Source organism: Lycium barbarum, chromosome 11 (genome assembly GCF_019175385.1).
Source record: "Lycium barbarum isolate Lr01 chromosome 11, ASM1917538v2, whole genome shotgun sequence".
Lineage (NCBI taxonomy): Eukaryota > Viridiplantae > Streptophyta > Magnoliopsida > Solanales > Solanaceae > Lycium > Lycium barbarum.
Genome location: NC_083347.1, coordinates 31,299,667 through 31,318,232, shown reverse-complemented (window position 1 = coordinate 31,318,232; position 18,566 = coordinate 31,299,667). Strand labels below are relative to the sequence as shown.

Here is an 18,566-nt window from a genome sequence, read left to right as displayed (position 1 = left end):
CTAATAAAATAGGAAATATTTTTGTTTCTTAATCCTTTCCATATTAAAGTAGGATAAACATTTGTTGATATAATCCTTGATTTTAAAATTAAAATGAAAAAAGGATCAACAATAACTCTATCAACGATATCTTAAAGATATTTTTGTGATTTGAAGCAATGTAATAAACTTTCTTGTTTATGGTATCATGATTGTTGTATATCAACAAATACTTATCCTACTTCGATTAAAAAAAAAAAAAGATTAAGAAATCAAAATATTTCCTATTTTATAGGAAAAAGAATTTTATCGTTATCTTAATGAAAATGGATGATGGGGTATCTTATATATATGACCTATGTCATCAATTAAAAATGTATATGGCGTAATTTTATTTTAATTGATAAAACGAGATTAAGAAGAAAAGAATTACATTCCACTTATTTAATTTACCCTCCTTCAGCTAGGCAGGAACGAAAAATGAAATGTTGCTTATTAGTTAAAGGAATTTAAAAAAAAATAATAAGAAAATGTTTCTTTACAAATAATATTTTTATTAAAAATGTGGTTAAAAAGAAAAGTACAATATATTTATTAGAAAAAGAGCATTTTTGACCCAATTAAGTAACAATAGGGGCATTGTTGTTTAATTTCGCATAGTTTAAGGACATTTTTAGTTTAAGGGCATTTTTAGACCAAATTATGAATGAAAGGTATTTTTATTTAATTTCACATAGTTTAAGGGCATTTTTGATCCTTTTCCGTAGGAATTATAGAGATGTTTGGCGGGTAATTTGCATGATTACCCTTCAAAGGCATTGGTTTTTAATTTTTGTCCCTCAAATTGGTGGTCTTTATTTTTTGTCCTTCGCCTAATACCATGAGGTTTAGGGTTCGAACCCCGGCTTAGTTAAAAAAAAATAAAAAAATCCGCAAGACAGAGTTTCGTAGCAAAGTTCGGCCTCAGTATTCAAAACTCTATCTCAGGCAGAGTTTTGCGGGACCTCTGCCTTGTGAAATTCTTTTTTTTCTTTTACTAAGCTGGGGTTCGAACCCAGAACCTCGAGATATTAGGTGAAGGGGAAAAATTAAAGACCACCAATTTGAGGGGCAAAAATTAAAGACCAGTGCCTTTGAAAGGGAAATCCGCACAAAAAAAAGACGTTTGGCTGTGTTCTTTTTTTTTTTTTTTTTTTTTTTTTTTTTGCGTGGATTGGCCTTCATTTCGGGTGGTCTTTAATTTTTGGCCTTCAAATTGGTGGTCTTTAATTTTTGTCCTTCGCCTAATACCCTGAGGTTCTGGGTTCGAACCCTAGCTTAGTAAAAAAAAAGAAGGAATTTTCGCAAGACAAAACTCTGCCTTAAGGCAAAATTTTGCCTCAAAACTCTGCTTTTCGAATTCAAACTGTACCTTATAATTTTTTTTAAAATTTTTATCTGAGTGGATCGAACTCAAAACTAAGAGATTTTTAGCGAATTGAACAAAAATTATAGACCACCAATTTGAGGGACGAAAATTAAAGACCACCCCAGCGAAGGACAATCCTGCAAATTGCCCGGATGTATTGAAAAGAGGGATTTTCACAGATTGAGGCCCAGAAGAATCATTGGGCTGGAAGTTATCAACCCAAAGTAACAGCAATCAACATACCTTTTACTGTAAATCTCTTTCTCTACTTGTCTTCCAAATCTCACTCAGCTTCAAAAAGTAAAAGTAAAATCATATTCTAGGGCTTCGTTTTTTGTATCTTGACTTGAAAAATGGCGGACGACGCAAATAGAACTGTAAATATCATCTCTTTTTCAATTCACAATTTGTGTCTCTTTTTATTTTTTTATTGTTCTGATTATTTGGCTTTTGTTTCCTTAAACAGGCTTTTATTGAAATTCAAGGTCGGATGATTGAGACTACCGGTAAATTAAAGCAGGTTAGTCCTTCTTCGTATTTACCTATGTCTTTTACTCAGTTTCATGTCCGTACATGTGTGAAAAATATCAACTTTTATCTATGAGATCGATTTCATGTTACAAAAAAAACCGTTTTTATTCTTCTTAAACGAGAAATTAATTAATTAATTTCCTGATTTTCTGCTCCTTCAGATTTGTATCATTTTTTTTTTTTTTTTTTGGGGAAAGTTACTCTCTATGTTTACTTGGAGAAAATATTTACATTCTTTAGCCCATATTTGTGTACAAACACCTTATATACACTATTATGCAAGGTTGATACATTATATATATTGCTTTCCCCCAGGTATAATGTTATATAAACCGAAAATATGGCAACGTGGCGATATATTTTTGAAAATTTCCCTTTTTTGGTCTCGAGTGAGCATGCCACAAATCACACATGCTCGAGATTAATAATTGATAAATTGTTATTTAGAAGAAATAAGTACAAGGAAATTGAAAAAAGGAGATTTGTATCCTAAAGAAAATGAAATGGGAAAAGAAATGCTTAAGAGTTGAATAAAATCTGAAAGAAACTAAGATTGGGCATAATTGGAACTGCTTGATTGAGATATTAATGTATTGTTGTGATCTAAGGTGAAGAGTTGTTTTGGGTTGTAGGTTCAAACACAGATTCGAAACAAAGAAACGGAAAAGAAGCGTGCTTATTTGACATTGGAGGAATTGAAGCAGCTGTCTGAAGATACTAATACATACAAAGCCATAGGTAAGCTCGAAAAAGAAAAAAAAGAAAAGAAAATATAAGCTGGTTTGAATTGGTTATCTAGTCATAAGCTAGTTTTGATGATTTTATCTGATTGTCTGAAGATTTTGTTCTTTCTGTTCTATTCTCACTTTGTGCATCAAGCAAATAACTGAAGCAAATGAAGGGGTTCACAATGGTCGGTGTATTTCATTTTTTTTTCGTAGCTTCTTACTGCTTGACACGTCAAGAACATTAATTAAATTCAGTAGCAAATTAGTAGTTTCCATCTAAATAAAAGAATCAGCTTTAATAGTACTTAGAAGAACTGGTGTTCTCTTAAAAATCACATTGTATGTGGTTGTGGTTAACGGAGATTTGATAAAAATATAACAAATTGGGAAAACATTGATACAATAAAGGAAATGAAAAGGCAAGAAAATAACAAGGAAAAGAAAGGGATAGATAGATGACACAATGGAAGACTCAATTTGGCAACCAAAGCTCTAGATTAGCTGAGACCTTGAAATTACATACACCCAAGCACATATTCTCTTAGGATGACCTCAAGGGAACTAATGTCCCAAGCAACCAATCCTCTCAAAAAACCAAAATGTTCAATCAATGGCTTCCATAAGCCCTCAAACACTCAAACTCTCAATAGAGTATCAAACTATCATTCATCAAAATAGTCTACTAAGGTAAATAACAAGTCTACTATTTATACTAGCTAGGATAGTAAAGGAAGACTAGGCTAGCTACCCTTAATGAAGTAAGGGCCTTTTTGGTCTTCCTTTAAAATATGATGGCTTGTTTTTATGGAATAGCCTCTTTTGCATACATAGCTACCTTCTCCTTTCTTCCAAGTGGAGTCTTGTACTTCCACTTTAGCACACTCTCGAGTCTCAAGTCTTCATTCCAAGCATCCTCCAAACCTCCAAAGTAGTGATCCCTAGCTTGGCTTGGTGTGTATGTTCTTGATGAAGCTCGGCTTGTATCAAACATAGTTCTATAGAACAGTTGTAAGACCAACAATGTTACAAAAAAGTGGATATGGGTCCTCTAAACCCACTATATCTGCACGAGGAACGTGGTAGAAATTCATCTATTAAGATGCATCGATGGTCATACAATATTGAACAAGATTAGAGAATTATCACATCCAAGCATGTAGCGCACATAGAGGTAAGATGAGAGGTTGGTTTGGCTAATTCTTATGTAGACGTCTACATGCATTGGTCCATAAATGTGACACTACGATGATTGAAGGTGCTTAAAAGGTCGTGACATAAGGATCAAATGGAAGGAAGTTGTTCCAAAATACATACAATTTCTTGAAATCAATGCAGATTTAGTTTAGAACTAAACACGATGGAAGTAAAAGATCCATAAATATGTTACCAACTAGCGGGGATTAAGATTTATTTTGTTAAATTTTATTAGGTTCAATATTCAGCATGCGTATTTTTGGTGGGTTAGGTATTTTATATCACTGTAGGGTAAGTGTGACAATCAGAAAGCCTTTAGTTAAAACGAATAGAGAAGAAACACTAATTTTGAAGAATTCATATTTTCCTGAAAAGACAATATTTAGATGACTACCTTGAAAGAAAATTTATTTAATGTTGGAATGATTTAGCCTCAAATACGGTGGAGAAGATCTTATATAGTCGACCCCTAACAGTTTGGGATTAAGATTTAGTTGATTGAATGATTGATAATTTGTTATTCTTCAGATATCTCTTCTTAAATTAAATTTGAACACAGTTCTAATAATGTGGTGTTCCATTTTTTCTTTATATCTTTTGTTGCAGGAAGAACGTAAGTTTTGAACTGACGTCTATCATGTCCTGCTGTCATCCGAAAAAAGGAAAAGGAGACGTGGATCATATACATTGTTGTCCTGGAGTTCTCAAGTTTCTCTGCTTTTGTACCTATCTCACTCTGAACAATCTTTTATGTTCAGGTTTATCTTGGAGCCAAAGACTCTGTTAATGAATGAGCAAGAGCAAAAACTCAAGGATAGTGAAACTGCAATTGCCAATTTGCAGGTGTATTCTCACATTCCTTTCTCACTTCAGCATTTTGTTAGTTGCTTTCTAACCAGGCCTGACTTCTGCATAATTATAGTTTACTTCTAAGTTACAGAATCAATATTGTAAATAAATAGAGATGTCTCAAGTTTGTAAAGTTTTCAAGTTTGAATTTTTGGTCTTAGGCCTAAGGTTAATGGTTTTTTCTGATAGTCTTAGTTAAATAAATTTTGATGTTTTCCTGTAAACTCATCAATCAAAAAATGTTCCTATGGTGAAAGAACATTATTCGTTTTTCTTCCTTTCGAGAATACGGTCATTCACTTACATTATTAAAGAGAACTCCCCTCAGAAAGCAGCCACCAATAAAAAGTCTGAACTAAATCATGTGGGGAAAAATGGAAATAGAAAAGGTCCACTCTATATCTTAAACCTCATTACTGGACATCAATTTTCTTCCTTTAGTTCTGCAGACTTGCTGCTTTTTCTGTATCTTGCCTTTTCCTTACTTTTCATTTACCTACTGTTCACACATTTCTAGTCTCAATGTTTAGCATATGGTCCCTTGGGAGAAACGAAATGCTTCCATGCTGTTGAACGAACTGTAGTTGCCACCTTTACTTAACTATAGTTGGTACATCAACACCACAGCAACAACTACATAATTTCTAAACTGGTTTGAGTTTGCTATATGATCCTCAGCATCATTCCACTCTATTTAGTGTGTAAAAGAACAGGAAGAAGAAATTAAAGGATTACAAGCCCCCAAACCAAGCATTTCCTTGATTATTTTTGTCGGAACACCATAACCAGCACTTTTCACTCCTCTCCAACCTTTACGATGCTTCATTGCTGTAAGTGCTTCTTTTTCCCAGAAGTAGTCCTGCGTCAAATGAGTTCTGTTCATTTTGCTACAAGGGGCTCTGGTTTCAACATGACTAAGAAAGAATAATAGTTTCCTTTGACTTTGAAATGGCCTTAATTTGGTCTCTTCAGCTGTTCAGCAACAGCAAGTAAGGAAATTCCATGAAGTGAAACCGTCTCATTGCTGAATAATTGTTGAGATCCTGTGATAAAGCAGACTAGGAGTAACTACCTTCCTTGTGATTAAACAACCCTATGCGAGTATTAGGTAGGTTATTTGAGGGGCTTTTGGGATGTTTCAAAAAGTGAAGATACATTGCAGTAAATAATGTGAAATCAAAGGAGAGAAACGGGGGGAGAGAGGGCGAGGAGGTAAAAGGAAGGTTGTGAGGAAGGCAAGAGATGGGATCATGCGCTAGACTTGGAAGGGTTAGAAACTCACACATGCATCAGTACAACTCATGTATTTAGTGTATCATATGACTTGGAGATCTAGTAACTTACGGAGAACCAAATAGACCTGGGAGTATGTTTTTACTAGACGGTAGATCATGTATTCGCTAGTATGCTTAGATTCTCGTAGCATACCTACTTTTACACATCCAAAATAAAAAGGATTATAGTAATATACCTAACCACTGCATGAGACTCTCTACTGGATGTTTACAACTGGTAAATCACATTAAATTTAATCTTTAATTCGTTTGACTGGAATTATAAGGAATACTGTTAATACTTGAAATCAGGAAGGTTTCGTTTTTTAGGATTCCTGTACCAATTTCAATAGCTCTTTTATGACTGGGGAATTTGTTATTTCAGCTTCAAAGACAATGAGCTCACTGTATACTTTTTACCACTTATATACTAGACTTGATTCAACAACTAGGTTTCGAAATTGTGAGCTGCACCTACAACACATCCTGTGCCATACTACTTTCCCTTCGAACCAAAGCTATAGGGGCTATACAACTTTCAATAGTTTGTGTTACTAAAAGCTCTTAATCCTAAATATCAAACATCAGAAAGTCCAATTTCTAGTGTTCTTTAATCTCTGTATTTCTTTTGGAAGAGAAGTTAGGGATCTCTAACCATTGATATACTATGCCTCAAATCTAAAGTTGGTCGGGTTTAGCTATATGAATTCCCCATACTCAATCAAGTGTGTTTAGAGGAATGATTATGCTTACCCTATCCTTACACTAGCAGTCAACCTACTGCAACTCTCCTCTATTTGTTCCTGGGACCGACTATGCTTTGTGAAGCTCACCATGGACCTTTTGCTGAGATGTGTAGCCAGTACTGGATCTACAGTGAGCTTTTTGTCAGCTGATTGAGTAACAAGGTGCAATTGGAAGCTGGGTTTTATAAGGATAATTAAGTTAAAGAACTAATTATGCATTTTGGAAACATTGGTTTAGGAGGGGGCTGAAATCAGATCCGAGGTGATGCAAATGAACTGCGCAACAGTAGACGATTTTGGTAGGAAAATGTTTTTCTAAAATAACATGGAAATATTTCTAAGTATTTGGTTACTTTGAATTATGAAAAATATTTTCTTCAAAGAAAATGTTTGCTACCAAAAGGGATAAAATGACTATCATTGATCGTTGACAGAGAATTTTTTCTTTACAAAAAATCTCAATTTTCATTCTGTCATTTACCTCAGTCAACATTAGGTTGTTGATCTTTAATACTAAAAAATCCTTAAAACAGTATTCTTGCATCTATATGTTAAAAAGGTAATAGTTCAGATCTGCAGCACAAAGGCTGTGCTGATAGCCATATTTACAGTTCAAAAACAACAAAAGTCAGTGTTCATCTTATGGGGAACCTATAGTATCTATCAGTGATACAGAATGCGTGAACACTATTCACGTATCTTATCATATGTATTTTATGATTACCACATGTCATCAACTTTTATATTCAACCTAACACTAAAAATGATTCTCTAAACCGGAACATTTTTTGTTTTTCATGGAAAGCATTTTCCTTCGTACCAAAGGCAGGTCTCTATGTTTCTGTTCTTTTAACTTAAGAGGGTAAATAGCTCTCTATTATCTGCCATCTATCCGTTTTTATTTCTAGTAATACTGCTATGGATTATAATAGTTTTCCTTTTGTTGATTCTCTGAGAACATTGACTGAATGCATTGGTGAAGGGTCAGTATGTTAATAGATATTTTGCTTGTTGGACAGACTTCTAAAGAGTATTTGGAAAAACACTTGGCAGAGGTGGAGAATAACCTTAGAGAGCTCTTACAACAAGATCCTGGTCTTGCTCGTCAGATAATGACCATGTCTGTAGCATAGACTTTCTGCTTCTGAAGTTCCTTTTGTTAACTCTTTCCTTGAAAAAAAAAAATGCTTCTCAAAAGATTATGTGGGACTTCCAATTCTAGGTAATGAGAAAACATTGTGTACTGGCTGTATGAGGAAATTATCCACCCGATGTCTGCCACTTCAATTATTGCTGCTGCATTGGTCGTAGTGCTTGCTTTTATTGGGCCTGGAGCTGGTCGAGGGACTGCTGCGATCAAGTTGTAATTCATGAGAAATGTTGTATATTAGCTACCTTAACAATTTCGCACTCCTGAAAGAAGTAAACTGGCATTGAGAAAGAAGCGCCTAAATATTGATTGTAAGGAGAAAAAAGGGCTTGAATTTGCATAAAATTTTACGGCAGAAGTTTTGAATTCTATTACTGCTTAAAAGCATTGGGATTATTTGCTTCGATGGCCTTTTTGAGGTCTTTCAAGATTCTCATACGTTAGTCCAGTGGGTTAAATTTTGCCTTTAAAAGTAGTGGAATGAATCTTTCTTTTTGCAGACAAATTTCGTCCGTTGAACTAGTGGGGAAGAATTTGAAGTGAACCTGAAAAAAGCTTCATCTCTGCAAATAGTTGCCCGAATAAGGTTTTCCATTATTATTGAGGTAATGTCTTCAAAAGTAGATGAATGATTCAGGCCTTTTTGTTTCCAGCAACTATATTTTACCTCAAAACGACTCTTGAACACTCCACTCCATGCATCTATATGCTGCTCCCAAGTCAAGTGATAATTAGGATCATTCAGTTTAGTAGTCCTCATCGTAATGTGTGATGATCATTGATCCAAATTTCTGAAACCATTAAGTTCCTTTTATATTCTTCTCCTTGAATTGATGTCAATTCAAGATACTCTGCTTTTTATATCTTTGTTTTTGTTCTTGTCCTCCTCCTTTTTGGTAGTCCAAAAAGGGATACTTACTAGTAAGTTCAGTATTTCACTGTGATCCCATTAAAATTAAGAGACATATCGTCTCATTTATTTATCTTTTCTAACAATTTACAATATTATTGAGACATAGTTAAGTATTGGTTTTGTATTGGAATTCAAAGGCGAAAGTAAAAAACAAAAGAAAATCGATAGTATCAAAGCTGAGCTTATTGCGCCAGTATTTTCGTGACTTTTCAACATAAAATTATTATTTTTAGCATCAAAATTGCAATAGTGCATATATGTTCCACGAGGTCAAGCAGTAAAAAAAAAAAAAAAAAAAAAAAAGAAAGAAAGAGGAGTGTATCATCGCTTTTTAGCAAAGATGGAAATAGAGAGGTAAAAAAAGGGAACATAAAATACATATTCTTTTAGTATACATATTGAATTACTAAATGAAAATGAATATCAAGGATTCTACTCCAGTTTCATCAGAAAAAGTTTGCGATATTGTCCAAGAGCCCATATTGGGAAGATATTTCTGTATGATGCATAGTTCAAGGTGCAGTTCTTCATGAATGCCCCCGTTATTCCCTGCAATTCATAGAAATAGCATTAGTCATTTCAGTCTTTAAAATTGCTACATACAAATCTTGGAATGTAAAACGAATATTTATAGTCACATTATTGGACATAAAGAACCCTTTGAACAAACTCATTGTGTTTCTTTAAGAAACTGTCTAAAGACTTAAGAAGTCACAATTTGAACTGTATTGTACGATTTCAAATTTAAATAGTTTTACATGTAATGCCGTTCAATTAAACATTTGTCACTTCCTGTTAACCATATAGTGATAAAAGAATTATTATTTTTATAAAGCAGCTTCTTACCTGTTGTGGATAGTCACCATCTTCTGTTTGTGAATTTATTAATAATCTTATTCCACGATCTATTGGTGCTGGATCAATGTCCCCCTAAGGAACAAATAAATAAATCAAAGAAATAGAGACAGTTAATCAGGAAGTAATTAACTATTCCGATATTAAGAGATTTAACATTGATTAACTATTAAAAACTACTCAATTAAACAGCATTGCTTTTATGATTTTGTTCACTTGGGAGTGAAAATAAGACACAATAATCTTTTTTTTCTAAAGGACACTTTGTAATACAAACCTGCCCAGCGTTAATGAGAGCTAACAATGCCCATGAAGTTTGTACTAAATTTGACTGATCGCCTTCAATGTTCGTGTAAACCTATTGCAAGAAATATAATCCAAAGGAATTTATTAAGAACTTTTAATAAAAAGAAACAAATAAATAGAAGTTTGACTTTTTTTTTTAAAATTTAAGCAGTGTTTAGACACCTGATAATTCTTAACCTAATTTAAATAGAAAATTATAAAGTACTTGAGGATCTTTGTTACCTTATTTGAATTTGAAAGATAACTCTCACCCCATCCACCATCTGGCAATTGCTTTGACAGCAAAAATTGACAAGCTTTTTGAAGGGCATGACAAGTAGTATAGGTTCTTCCACAAGCTATTAATCCATCCACTGCAAACCATGTTCCATATGTATAGCAAATTCCCCAAGAACCCGTCCTGTAAGCAGCGGTGCAGTCAGAAATTTCGTCAAGTATATATAAAAATTAATATTTAAACCTATATACTATAGTATAATTTTTCGGCGAAAGATGTTCAGTTGACCACACTTTAAGTTAGCCCCTATTGGTTTGTATGGTTGTAAATAGTGTAAAGTAATTTTAAAGGTGAACTGTATCAATTTTAAAAAATTAAAGGGGATAAGTGATAAATTCTTAACTACTTCTTTTACATTCTTATATAGGTCAAATATTAATTTTAAGAAAATACCATATATGTATAGGAAAATAGAAGAAATTGGATTGGGATAATTACCAAGAGCCATCAGGGTTTTGTGTATTTTCAATGTATTGTAAACCTTTAGTAATTGCAACTTCAATCTCCTTTCTTCGATGCCCAGGGTATAACTTTTTAAACAATGCTAAAGCTTGGATTGCTGATGAAGTGCATTCCACATACCTTCATAATCATTAACATCTTATAATAAAAAAAATGTTCCAAAATTGAAGATATATATATATCAAATCAGAATTTTTAAGAGTAGGACGTAAAGCTTACTCTCGTTCAATTAGAGTATCCTCGAAAACTTCCGTAGGATTAAATTTCTAATACAGACACGTTAGAAGATAAAAGTCAATAGCAAATAAAAAAAAAAAAAAGAACCTACAATAATGCGAAATTTAAAAGTAGCACATGTAACAAATGTATGAGTTTGGGAATTTAAATAGGATTAAAAGTTATATATAGTGATACTTAAAAGTTAATATGTGATTATAGATTAGTTACTATACTTAGAGAACTTATCGATTAGTAATACTATCACAGAAATATATTTATAATTATTTTGTAAATGACCCAATTGTGTAAAAATAATTTTTAAACCTGACGTGCATATATGTTAAATTCATCCAAGTAATACCAAGAATCAGTATATTTTATATTAAAAAAAAAGGGATTTAGTTTATTACCTCCAACCAGCGATAGGCACGTTGAGGCTCCCAAGCTGGAAAACCACCATTTTCACTCTACATTTACAATTAAAAGACACATTTACAATTAAAAGAAAGATTAGTCATGTTATAATATGTTCAGCAATTTAAACCAAGAACTGCTGTTTCTGAAAGTTGAATTGACTTGCCAAAGCCTTCATCAAAGACACATTAAATCACTTGATCATAAACTAAATAAATATATTACCAAGTCAGTAACAGTCATTAATGTTGTATTATTCCTGAACTCTAGATCTCTTGTGAACTATGTTCAAACAATTATGTTTACTAAATAATATCACTAAATCAACAATTCTTTTTACCTGCAGAGACAAAATAACATTTACTGCATCATATAAGCGCTCAGTCTCCAATTTCCCCCCAACAAGTTCTGTAGGCATTTGTGAAAATAAAAGTGCACACTGCAAACACAAGCACACAAGGTCAGAAACTAACATTGGTGATAAAACAAAAAGGAAAGCAAATTAAAGCTCTATTACTATATGCACCACTTTTTTTTTTAACAAACAGTACCAGCACATGTAATGGGTAATTATGCTACTAAAATTTAGGCAAATTGAAGAAGAGGTTCTAGTTTATGTGACACACTTTTCTCTTTATTCCGCTTAAAAAAGAATGACACACTACTAAATTTACAAACAATTATCTTTACACTTTCCATATTACTCTTACTAAAGTTTTTATAACCACACAAACAGTATGGCATGTTTAACATCACAAGTTTTATAACCACACACGAATGTGATTACATGTTTAAGACCATAAATTCCAAAGGTCTTCATTTCGTTCTTAAATTTCGTGTCTTGTTAATTCAAACTATGTTACATAAATTGGAACAGAAGGAGTAATATCTTTTGCATTTACTAAGATTTAGAACCTCAATATCCCATGATTTTTATCCTAATTGGCTATTAGGCCATACCTTTGGTTGCAGATGAACTACTATAAATTGTTGGAAATTAATTAGGAATTACCTTTAACCCTTCAGAAGTACAATCAGAGACTTGCCAACCATGATCTTGCATGGAAAATGTCCAACTACCTTTAGAGTTGTGCCTATACATTTTCCTGAAGTCCCCAGAAGGATTCTCCCTCACCTAAAAATAGTCTCAAAATTAATTTTTTAGATAATTGTGACACATCTTAATTTACCCCAAGTTATTTGACAAAAATATTGAGTAATTGAGTCTGTTATGAAGAAAGAACCTGTGATGCTTTTAGAAAATCATTTGCTTTCTTGAGGGTTGGCCCAAATTCTTCAGCTACATCGCTTGATAAGATTGCTTGGATTGAAAAAACTGCATCCCACGTTTGACATCCAAAGGTCTGGAACAATGTACTTAGTGTTAATTAGCAAACTAATTCTTGCCAATTTCTATCAAATTTGTGAATAAAATGTTATGATAAAAAAAAGGATATGTGGAAAAACCTGAAATTTTAAACCATCTTCAGATATCCAATAATAATCTGGTAAGCGAGCAAGGTGACGTTTATATGCTTCTGAATTTGGATCTTCCACCCAACAAGCCATAAGACATAAAACCTACCAAATGAATAATGATCATTTCTCTCTTAGTGATTTTCTTTTAAAAAAGTTACTAGTAGTGTCGCAATGTGTCTTATTTATTTCAAGGAAAATTACAAAAATAGCCCCTTATATTTTGGAATAGGTTGAAAGTAGTCCCTTTAACAATTTTTTGTCCTTTAAGTTTACCAAAAATGAAAACTTTTGGTTTCTGTCAAATATTTGAATAAACTCTGTTTTTGAAAATAAAAAATAAAAAAATTTAGTTCCATCAAATCCTGAAACCGCAACACAAAAAACTGCACTAGACACAAAAAGAAAAATAAAAAATAGCAGAAGTTGCACTTCATAGCACCAGACTCCAGAAATAAATAAATAATGGCAGCAATTGCAAAACTTGCACCTCCAAATATAATTTATCACTAAATATTTTTTCCACAGTTTCCATCAAATCTAGCAGACATAATTTGTACAATAATTGTACTTGATAGAGATCAAAAGTGCTCACTTTTAGAGAACTTAACGGACCAAAACTATCAGGACTATACTCAAGGGACTACTCTGAGCCTACCTCGAACATAGACCCTTTTTTTTTTTTCAAAAAAAATAATTATATTACTATTTGCTAATTTAATTGTAAGTGACATACCTTTTCCACACATCCAATGCACATGTATCTGCTATTTTCGTCCTCATAGTGAATATGTTCCATGGCAAGATTCAAAGCCTTTTCTCTCAACTTGATAAAGGGCCATCTCTTTAACACAGTCTCAGCAAAGTGATGAAGGAACCCCCAAAGTGTATCTTGTATAAGTGGATGTGGATAGTAAAGATCCTCCTATTATCATAATAAGAACAAAATGTTTAAAGCTTTTACAATTAATTACGTTCGCTAATTTTTTTGATAACGGTAAGGTCTAGGCTAAGTTGTACAACTATGGTCGTTTATATAACTTTCTATACTCGATTAAGTACTTCTCCTTCATACGAGCAAATGAACTGCAAATGATGAAATTATAATATTCCTTTCAGGACAATTATCTTTTTGGGCAACCCTAAAAAGTAATAACAGACAGATGCATATGTTTTATATATTTATTAAGTATAAATATACATATGATATACATATTATTTGCAAAAATATACATAAAATTCATACAATATACATTTTAATACATAATCAGTTTATCTGTTTTGTATATTTTAGCAAGCACCTTTAATTAATTTCAGTAGACGGAGGTAATTTTTTTTTTGTTTTTTTGTTTTCCACCCGATGTTTGATACTCGCTAGAGGGTTGACCAATTCGGATTCGCGCTGACTATAGCTCTTTAAGAGGGGGAAGTGCTCCAACCAAGATTCTTTTTTTCATTTTTAGTGTTCGAACTAGAGACCAAAATATCGTACTACTATTTACTTTGATCAGCCACACCCAAAAATAAAAGAAAAAGTATAATAGTAATAATAAATAAATAAATAATAAAAACAGAATCCATAAACCTTAGCACAAGTATTCCTTGCTTTATTCCAATCAATTTCATGGTAGGGTTGAGTGTGGATCTCATCTCTTATAGAATGGACCAAACTAGTTATGGTTCCTACAAATCTCTTTCCATATAAGTACGACATGGGCATGTACACCAAACGAGCATAGCACAACATTTTTCCTGCATTACAAAATCATTGTTTTTGTTCAGAGGAATATTTTTATGACATTTATGTTTAGCTTTTCTATTTAAAATTTATGGATATATAGAAACCTGGGTGAATAGGAAATAATGTCGGCAGTATCCAAAATTCTGGTGGCATTGGATTGCAACCATCCCATTCATATACTCCAAGCACCTGAAATTATTAAAATACAAATAAATTCTTTTCCAAAACGAACTACCTCAAATTTGAGAGTTTGAATTAGGTGAACCCTCGACTCTAAAATTAACCTATTTAAAGTATATATCTCTTTGAAATTGGTGGTGTAAACGAGCTTGCTCTCGTACAATGACGTACAAATTTTTTTGGTAAGCGTTGTCAACATCTAAAGAAGATAAAACTTCAACATCATTAATAGAACACAATTCACATATATTACTACAACACTTTTGGACGATTCTTTTCAATCTAAAAATGTATTACTATTCACGATTACATTATTAAAAATATAATTCTGAAGAATTTTTTTTTCCTTATTAACATTAACGGATACTATTTGCTATCTCCGATCAATACAAATATAGAGTAAATAACATACCGCGAGCCAAAACTTTCCCCAAGAAGGAGTAGCAACAGCACCACCATGATCAAGGATCCATTTACGCCCTTTAGCCAATGCATTATCTTCTTTTCTGTCTCCTAGCAACCTCAGTGCTACGTAATTAAATACTGTCCCAAACATTGTGCTGTGTCCTTCTATATGAAATCCCCAACCTCCATCTTCGTTCTATCCACATAAAAAGCATTTATTTTAAAAAATATTTAAAAAGTATTGCATATATTGTACGTAGTTTCAAAGGAAAATCACAAAATCTTAAATTTCAAAATCAAGGAGGTGGGGGTCTTAATTTGTATTATAAATTAAATTTAGTGACATTAATTATAATTATTATAAAAAAGGAACATATAATATCGAAACAGAATAGGATAAAACCTGATGATTGTAAGCATAGCGTTTAATCTCCATTTGATGGGCTGGTGATAAAATCGCATTCAAGTCTCCAGTGACATACAGTGCCATGACCTGCACAAGTACGTGTTACGTTACACTATTTGACATACTATATATGCAAAAGTTTTATCATAAATGGAATTAGTAAACCTATATAATTATAACAAGTTAAATTACATTATATGATAAATTTTCATATGAGTGTAAGTTCTATATATGTACAATTAGGTCACTTAAAATATAACTGCAAATAACTTTATCTAATAACATTAATTAATACTCCCTCTATTTCTTGTGAAGGTGTTCGGAGTACGAGAGTTAAAACACTGAACTTTGACTATGAACTCGGGTATAAATTCTTTAATATTTTAAAAGATAAATTTATATATTTGAAATTTACACGAAAAGTACTACATGTCATAGTTAATGATTCAAAATATAAAAAAGAAGTTTGAGAAAATTATATTTTAGTAAAAAAAAAAAAAGTGTTTGACTCCCAAATAGTATACCTTCACATAAAATGAGATGGAGGGAGTAATCTTAAATATATGGTAAGTTATAACTTATCAAAACATGTTAACTTACTCTAATAGTGTAAGAATATTTCATAACTTTTTACTCTTATATTTTTCAAACCTATTTTGAAAACATTGCTGTTGAGCCGAGGGTCTGTCAGAAACCTCGCTACCCTATAAAGGTATGAATAAGATCTGTGTAAACCCCATCCTCTCTAGACTCCACTTGTGGGATCATACTGAGTATGTTATTGTTGTTTGTAGTATAAGAAAATTATTACTCCCTGTGTCTCAATTTATGTGATACACTTTTCTTTTTAGTTTGTCCTAAAAAGAATGACACATTTCTATATAATAATTTAACTTAAAACTTCCCCTTTTACTCTTAATGAAATGGTTTACAGCCACACAAATATTTATGACTTGTTTTAGACCACAAATTTCAAAAGTCTTTATTTATTTTTTAATCTTTATGTCTAGTCAAACTATATCACATATGAGTGCTAATTGTCTTTTTAAAAGATGGCCAATTGAGGGAAAATGACTTTGATAGTTACAAAGTGAAAAAGTAGTTACCAGAGGGGGTAGGAAGAATAAAGGGCCGGCAGATTCAGCCGGCCAATGGCCATCATGTGCTTGAATTGTTGAGTAGTAGCTTATACCCCTTTGAAGTGTAGTCTTTACTACTTCTTCAGCTGCATTTACTGATTCATCTAACTTCACTCCTGCTGGAATTGGTCCACATCCATTCTCTTTTCTTAGCTGGCAAAAGAATTAAAAAACATAAAGAATTAAAAAACATCAAAATTATGAACATGTGTACCTTATAACCACTGCGTACTCATAAACTTTTTCATTTATATATGAAAAGAAATAGTATTTGTAAAGACCATTATTTATGTTAGGAGTGTGTTGTATATGTCTAGCTGAAAAGAAAAGTAGGTTACTACACTTGATGGTGTGAAACCTGTATGGGAAAACAGTGCAGACTTATTGGTCCAAAGCCGATAATATGGCACCATATTAAAAGTATTTTTGCGTTGTTTCAATCCAATATGATTCGGCCAAATGAGTATGAAAATGACAAAGTGATGATGTAGGGCTTAACTTAGTGCCTTTGCTCGCCTACTTGTCGATTTGCTACCTTTACCCGTAGCTTCAAAGAGGCATGCACAACAAAAAAACTAGTGGGCTTTGGTGGCCATAATAAATACCCGTTGATGTGAGTGAAAGACACAATAAATCTCTAAATTAGCCCATGAATGGTGATGGTTCATGTGGAACTTAGTTCAAGGGAGAGATTGTTCAGTGTATATGAATAAAGTCCCACATTGGTAGTTAAAAAGAAAAGCAAGTTACTTATAAGGTGTTGAATACTCTTAACTGTGTGAGGCTTTTTTGGAAAAACCGTATGGACTTGGTCCAAAGCGGACAACATCACACTATATTAAAGAGTATGATGATTGATCAAACTAATTTAATTAAGGAGTACCTACCTGCATACGCATGAGTAAGTCGGCACTTTGTTTTTGAAGGAATCTGTTTTTGGTGAAATTTTTGCGCATTTTGTCAACAAGAGCTCTTTCTTGAGTAGTTCCAGCCTCTTCATCATATTCCCAATGTTGTCTTCCAATATGATTATTGGTGGTTGTCAACAATGTCCCTTCCCCTTCTGCTATCTTTAGCTTCCACATTCTCTCTACCTCCTTCAAATTGTTAACATCTTCAATAGGGAAGTTAAACAAAAAAAGAACAAAATTGTGTGTCCTAATCAACAACATACTCAGTGTAATCCCGCAAGTGCAGTCTGGGGAGGATGGTGTGTACGAGGTTGTTTTCGATAAACTCTTGGCTCAAGTAAAGCATATTAGGAAAAAAACATAGTAGTGCAGAAGTCATTTTGAAAATCATGAAGGAAGTGTGTCCTAATCCAGCATTCCAGTTTACAGCATGATTTTGATCAGTGTAAGAAAAAATAAAATAAATCTAGCTAAAATAAAGACAAGGGTTATTATATTACCAATCTTAAACAAGGAGTACTCAAAGACTTTCTCCTCTTAAATCCTCCAAGGAATGTGCATGAAAAAAGTGATATATAGAAGCAGAGAATGGATAAGAATATAATTGAGTTTGATTAGTATCATCTCACACTTCTTTATATAGAGAAGATTGGAACTGAATTTTTTAGAGAAAAAATGATCCAAAAGTTGTTCTAGCTTTTACTTCTTTGGTCATGAGATGAATTTTAAAGTGTAGGATCCCATATGTTCACAATGTATAAGGCCCCGTTTGTCCATAGATAAAAAAAAAATTCACTTATTTTTTTAGAAATGAAGTTGGAGTTGGAGTTGTGTTTGGCCATAGTTTTTGAAATTATAGTTTTTGATGAAATGTAATTATAAAAAAGTGAAAAAGTGAATTTTTTTTGAAAAACAAGTTTTTTGAGTTTTTGGTATTCCGAAAGTTGTATTCGGAATTTTTATGACCAAACGCTAATTTTGAAAAAACGTAAAAAAAATTTCC

The 18,566-nt window shown here is 32.6% G+C and overlaps 2 protein-coding genes across 5 annotated transcripts; one reads left to right on the top strand and one right to left on the bottom strand.

The window, feature by feature from the left end:
• Window positions 1–1,577: 1,577 nt before the first annotated feature.
• LOC132616728 (prefoldin subunit 1) lies at window positions 1,578–8,228 on the top strand. 2 transcript variants are annotated; one of them, XR_009573375.1, is made up of 6 exons: window positions 1,578–1,764; window positions 1,854–1,907; window positions 2,551–2,656; window positions 4,447–4,683; window positions 7,729–7,829; window positions 7,932–8,228. XR_009573375.1 is itself a non-coding variant. In XM_060331334.1 (6 exons), exons 1-6 carry the CDS (start codon window positions 1,741–1,743, stop codon window positions 7,840–7,842), a joined length of 390 nt encoding a protein of 129 aa, XP_060187317.1. In that variant the 5' UTR covers window positions 1,579–1,740; the 3' UTR covers window positions 7,843–8,228. The 2 variants fall into 2 exon arrangements, 1 of the variants encoding a protein (XP_060187317.1); XM_060331334.1 differs by having other exon boundaries at window positions 1,579–1,764; window positions 4,447–4,453; window positions 4,599–4,683; window positions 7,729–8,228.
• An 891-nt stretch (window positions 8,229–9,119) lies between these two features.
• Window positions 9,120–18,246, bottom strand: LOC132616727 (lupeol synthase-like). Of its 3 annotated transcripts, none has more exons than XM_060331332.1 (19): window positions 18,064–18,246; window positions 17,540–17,749; window positions 16,620–16,805; window positions 15,511–15,600; window positions 15,115–15,303; window positions 14,627–14,711; window positions 14,367–14,533; window positions 13,518–13,706; window positions 12,773–12,886; window positions 12,550–12,669; window positions 12,318–12,440; window positions 11,646–11,744; window positions 11,302–11,358; window positions 10,892–10,938; window positions 10,649–10,792; window positions 10,156–10,333; window positions 9,905–9,985; window positions 9,619–9,702; window positions 9,120–9,321 (listed from the first exon to the last, which is right to left on the bottom strand). In XM_060331332.1, exons 2-19 carry the CDS (start codon window positions 17,735–17,737, stop codon window positions 9,205–9,207), a joined length of 2,268 nt encoding a protein of 755 aa, XP_060187315.1. In that variant the 5' UTR covers window positions 17,738–17,749; window positions 18,064–18,246; the 3' UTR covers window positions 9,120–9,204. The 3 variants fall into 3 exon arrangements, with proteins under 3 accessions (XP_060187315.1, XP_060187316.1, XP_060187314.1); XM_060331333.1 differs by having other exon boundaries at window positions 17,540–17,742; XM_060331331.1 differs by lacking the exon at window positions 18,064–18,246 and having other exon boundaries at window positions 17,540–18,048.
• Window positions 18,247–18,566: the final 320 nt, after the last annotated feature.

What these genes read in the sequence shown, in the direction of transcription:
- LOC132616728 (XM_060331334.1), top strand. Translation starts at nt 1,741, where the DNA reads ATGGCGGACGACGCAAATAGAACT. An exon ending in CTACCGGTAAATTAAAGCAG is followed by an intron (nt 1,908 to 2,550) that starts GTTAGTCCTTCT and finishes TTTGGGTTGTAG; the next exon opens with GTTCAAACACAGATTCGAAA. An exon ending in CTGCAATTGCCAATTTGCAG is followed by an intron (nt 4,684 to 7,728) that starts GTGTATTCTCAC and finishes CTTGTTGGACAG; the next exon opens with ACTTCTAAAGAGTATTTGGA.
- LOC132616727 (XM_060331331.1), bottom strand. Translation starts at nt 17,824, where the DNA reads ATGTTGTTGATTAGGACACACAATTTTGTTCTTTTTTTGTTTAACTTC. An exon ending in GCATTGGATGTGTGGAAAAG is followed by an intron (nt 12,887 to 13,517) that starts GTATGTCACTTA and finishes TTCATTTGGTAG; the next exon opens with GTTTTATGTCTTATGGCTTG. An exon ending in GTGCCTATCGCTGGTTGGAG is followed by an intron (nt 10,939 to 11,301) that starts GTAATAAACTAA and finishes TGTCTGTATTAG; the next exon opens with AAATTTAATCCTACGGAAGT.